This window comes from Epinephelus moara, chromosome 18 (assembly GCF_006386435.1).
Source record: "Epinephelus moara isolate mb chromosome 18, YSFRI_EMoa_1.0, whole genome shotgun sequence".
In the NCBI taxonomy this organism is placed as follows: Eukaryota; Metazoa; Chordata; class Actinopteri; order Perciformes; family Serranidae; genus Epinephelus; species Epinephelus moara.
This window is the reverse complement of record NC_065523.1, coordinates 3,506,017-3,511,126: the sequence shown is the minus strand read 5'-3', so window position 1 is coordinate 3,511,126 and position 5,110 is coordinate 3,506,017. Positions and strand designations below refer to the sequence as shown.

At 44.2% G+C, this 5,110-nt stretch overlaps 1 protein-coding gene across 1 annotated transcript in view; it reads right to left on the bottom strand.

Annotated features, from left to right (window-relative positions):
• LOC126406092 (SWI/SNF-related matrix-associated actin-dependent regulator of chromatin subfamily E member 1-like) overlaps positions 1–5,110 on the bottom strand; it is a 24,602-nt gene that overhangs the window by 5,207 nt on the left and 14,285 nt on the right. Inside the window, exons 8-11 of the mRNA XM_050070256.1 lie at positions 2,140–2,311; positions 1,649–1,821; positions 1,381–1,482; positions 70–334 (exon numbers count right to left, since the gene is read on the bottom strand). Of these exons, the coding sequence (XP_049926213.1) occupies positions 70–334; positions 1,381–1,482; positions 1,649–1,821; positions 2,140–2,311 (712 nt within the window). The remainder of the gene's footprint in view (positions 1–69; positions 335–1,380; positions 1,483–1,648; positions 1,822–2,139; positions 2,312–5,110) is intronic.

Below are 5,110 nucleotides of genomic sequence, written 5' to 3'. Positions count from 1 at the left end.
TATATATATAATATATATATATATATATATATATATATATATATATATATTTTCACACACTATAGGTACCTGTCTCCATTGGTGTAGACTTATCCTCCTCCTTAGTCCCTGAGGTGGGGTTAGCTGTGCTGCTAGCATTGGCACTGCTATGCTCTGCAGCTTTGTTTCCAGCAGCCTCTTGTTGTTGCTGCTGCTGTGCCTGTTGAGCAGCTTTCTCTGCCTGCTCTGCTGCCTCACGCTCCCTCTCCTCTGCCCTGCGCCTGGCCGCCTCTTCAGCAGCAGCCATCTCCGCTGCTAGCTTCTCCATGTCCACCTCAACCTTCTGACTGCACAGCTGAAAATACAGGGAACACTGGTAAAATAAGAGTTTTAACAAATATCAACCCTGAATTTTTACATAAACCTCAAGTTATAACCAGATTTAATGCAAAGAAACGAACTGTGTAAATAAAGTAAGGTGAAAACATGCTCCAGCGTAAATGCTCCCTTTGAGTTTTACAAATCAGAATATGTGAGAATTCAAAACACAACATATGAGTACTAGGGCTGTCAAAATTGCTCAAAAATGACGTTCGAATATTCCTTCTAAAAATAACTCATAAGTTCGAACCATTCAAATTTTTTTTTTTTCCCGCATTATGTCCACAAGAGGGCAAACTAATACAAGGAAACACACTTGTATATGTATTAATACAAGGACTTAATACTTGTAGGTATTTTTATTTCAACATAATCGTCTTTGAAAACATTTACAAACCTACACATTAAAACACATAAAACAATTATCTATAACATTACATTATAAACGACCGCGGACCTCTCGCTCACCCCCCATCTCTGACCCGTCAGGCCACACCGCCCGCGGAAGCGCTGCAAATAGCCTCGAAGCGCCAAGAAGCGAAGCCAGTTTCCTTTTGGCGCCCATGTTGTGCCGCGCCGCACCACGCAGCTCCGTGGCCGGCTCGCGCCCTGCAGCGATCGTTTCGGCATCTGGTCTATCTGTGCCCTGCGCTTCGCAGCACTTCCGCGGGCGGTGTGGCCTATGCAGTGCGTTCAGTGCAGCGGCCCAGGCCAACGCCCACTCGCAAAGAGGACAGCTGCGGTGGTGTTTTTTTTTCTCCACAATCGAATTTTACATTCGAAGGTCCATTTTTTTTTTTTTCAAATTCGAATTTAAATTCGAATTTAGAATATTCGTTGACAGCCCTAATGAGTACTAGTGCTCTTCCTTGGTTTCAGGTTTAAATTTAGTTCAGATGTAATTGCACAACATGCATCTGTGTTTGCACATTATTCTTGATGGATGTTTAGCAGTCTGGAATGAAACCTCATCTTTTGCTCATCACTCAGCCGTTTTTAGGTAAATAAGTACTGCTGTACCCGTTTGAGTTCTGTGTTGAATGAGTCAGTGGTCTCCAGGAAGCGTCTTTTCTTGTCTTGGTGGCGATCCTCAATCTGCAAAAGTTCTGCCTCCAGTTTCCTCTGGAACACACGAGACACAGGTGAAACACTTGCTCACCATGTGCAGAGGACAACATTCTCCATGAACATAATATTTTTTTGAAAAGCAAAAAGAAGCTACTGAGCTCCTCTCAGCTCACATATTCTCTGGGCCCCTAACAGCAGAGAATATGTCCATTCACCATACCTGGTGCACCATAAGAGACTGGACCTGCCTCTTAAGGACCTGCATGCGGGCTGTGGTGACCACTGAGCGGACGTCAGGCACCACAATCTCACTGAGGATGTCACTGATGAGACGGTGGTTTCTCTGGAAGCGAGCGGCTGCTGTGTGCTTCACTGAAAAACCATCATCGTAGTCTGGAGAGAGAAAAAAGTGGAAACTTAACTGACCACCATGAGGGAGGAGGGGAGCAGGTTAACTGCTTACATTCACACATGCTTTGCAGATGTCCATCCTAAAATTACCTTTAAACCATTACATATGTTTACAGTGCAAAGAATGAAAAAAATCCAGCTAACATCTGTGCTTTCGGTATTTTGATGCACCACACTTTTATCATTGAAAATGCACTGGCTTTTACTATATTCCTTTTTTCAAGCCACTATGAAACATCTCCGATAGCTTGATTAATGCCCTTTCTAAATGATTTTCAAACATCCTTATCGAAAACTTACCATCGGGGTCTTCAGCGGGCTGAATGCTCATGTAAGGCTCTCCTTTGTCCATACGACTCTGCCTCTGTCTACTCTCCTCCTCCATTGCAGCCTCAGCCCGGTTCTTAGCATTGACATAGGCCAGGTAAGCTGGCGAGTTGTGGTAGGCCTTCAAGGAATCATTATACTCAATCTGAGATGGGGAGAGGAATAAAGCAATTAAGCTTTGCAGGTAGGTCTGGGCAATAAAATGTCATCGATATGGGGATTGTGATGAAATTTATGTTGAGAACAATTATAAACTTTGTGTTGACAAAAAAAGCTAACACTACATCAGTTATATGGAAGTGGTCTAGATATCTCAAAAACGATGATGGCCAGATTAAGACAGACTGCAAAATATGCGGTCAGCAGGTGCCAACCAAGACAGGAAACAACAAATACATCTTCTGAAGAGGTACCATCCCAGTGACAACTATAATTCTTTAAAAAGTTGCAAGACAAACTACATTGTATTGTTTTGTTAAGGCAGACATAATATGGTGCAAAGTTAAAATTTTTAAAGTCTGATATTCCAATATATTCTTTTAATGTATATTCTAAACAGAGCCATATTTGCACAGTTAAATGTTTCTTTTATTCTATTTCATATGTTTAATAATGCTGCAAGCAGAGATGAATGGGCCTTCGCACCTTTGTGCATGTTGGGAGTACCGACGGGATGGCAGTCACCGCAGCCATACATTTCCGTGAAAACTGGACAGTGTGTGCAGGAATTAGATGGTATATCCTGCATACAGTGCGCAGTGCTAGAAATGACCTATCGCAATTTTTTTTTTTTTACTCCTTCATGTGTCCACTATGTGGGGCTAGAGAACTGAACAATAATCAGACATTATATTGCTGTGTATAACTTGTAGACCACACCTTCTAATTCTATGTATATTAAATGATGATTGTCACACAAGGCTGGCTTCCTAATGTCAATAGGCGGTGCAGTGAGTATGAAATTTGATTAGCAAGCTGATGTCCACATGCCTGAAGTCTATGAGACATGATAAATTTGGAGCAAACTGGACAACAAACAGTTACAACTATTTCTTGCATCATGGCTAGTAACGCATCACCATGGCAATGGTAACAAACGAAAACTCTCTCTATATATGTAAGTCTTCACAACACAGCATCATCAAAATCTGGGCCCTCTTTCAGAAAGCAGGATTAGTGAAAACACTGAGTATGTTAAGCCTGAGATGAGGGAAACTTGAGTCAGTTACTACGGCAACATACTACGTGAAGCAAACCTGCTGGCTCGCAGGTTTGCTTCATCTAAGCCTGAGGTTGCTCGCCTGCCGAGGGTGTGGCAGGAAGGAGAGACATGGCGTGTCCTTTCGTGAATGAAGTCATGGACGTTGGGGCACAGTTTATTCAGAGGCTGTTGCGTAAAGAGATGGTGATTAGACCCCGTCTGGATGTCTCTCCGGAGGGGTGTCTGTATGAAAGACACAATTTCACCTCACACTCTTATCATTCATCGTAACAGTCTGTTCCACTGTTATATCAAATATTACACATTAGGGTTGGGTCGGTTCTCGGTAATGCCAATTCGGTTCGGTACTCCGTCTTGGACCGGGTTTTTTTTTTTTTTTTGGAGACCGACCGGACCGCATATGTCATTTTACAGCCTGTACTTGGGCGGAACGTACGCGGAGCGGACTCCGCAGAGGTCCGCCCGGACTAAAAGCGGACATCCGCAAGCCCTGTGCGAGCAAACCTCAGCTTTTACGTCCGCGCGGACTCCGCTCCGCGCACCCAAGACTGCTCGACATGTTTTTTTCACATCGCGGGGATTTTTCACAGACATTTTAGGAAACTACAACGCGCAAGTGCGCTCGACTATGGAAGCCCGAATGACTGTGGACATTCCTCGCGGAGTCCGCTCCGCTTATAGTATGGCCGAGTCTGTGAGCACCTGTGTCTGCCTCTTCACCAAGCGCACAGCAAGCAGGAGAGAGAGGGGGCTGGGGCGGGGACTGAGCTAGGGGGTGCGAGTGCGCATGTGCCGAGGCCTCTACTGTAGCCTGGAGTTTGTTTAACAGTGATGGGGAGTCAATAATGGCGGACAACTTAGTCTCGAAGAAATCAAAGAATGCGCCAATATGGCAACACTTTGGCTTTGAGCCAGACGAAGGAGGCAACCCTTGTTTGCACTGATTGAGTAAGCTAAACCTGCAAATTTATTTGTAAGGAATAAAAGAAACGTGTTACCGTCACTCTGTTGTCCTATGGTCGTTTTTTATTTTAAATGAGTCAACTGCGCCCCCAAGTGGTGAAAATCCGGTATTACCGACTTGATGTGGTTTTTCACAAAAACCAGACCGTTTTTTTTTTTCTCATACCGACCCAACCCTATTACACATTGTGGTAGGGCTGGTCGATATGGCCAAAAACACAACAAATCCGATTCACAATTTAAATCGATTTTCCCCCTCTACTTAAAATAAATTTTCAGGAAAATATTTGCGGCCTGGTCGCACGTACCTGGGTTCCAAAACTTTCCGCATGTGAATAAACCCCGGCTTTTCCACGGTATATATGTGCACCATATCTCTTACAAGATACATCGCGACTGCATCCGTGATCGCTTTCCACCGGGCCCGTTTCTCATCATACGGCAGTGTTTCCCCTACCATTATAGAGCAGTAAATTGGTAGTACTGCTACCTAGGGTAGCAACAGCCTTCAAACACACTTTGCAACGGGGTGCTGTTTGTTCTGTGTCTGACACCACAAAACCGAACTCGTTCCCTTATTGGAGTTATGCTATGTAGCGTGTGAAATAGAGTATGGTGAATGTGCTAGGAAAGGTAGTATCAGCATTGCTTCTACCTGGAGCTTGCATGTACGGAGCCTGGGTTTGGTTGAAGGTGGTGGTGCTGTTTGGGCTGAGAAAGCCATGTGTAAGCAAGGTAAAGGAGGTTATTGGGTTGGTG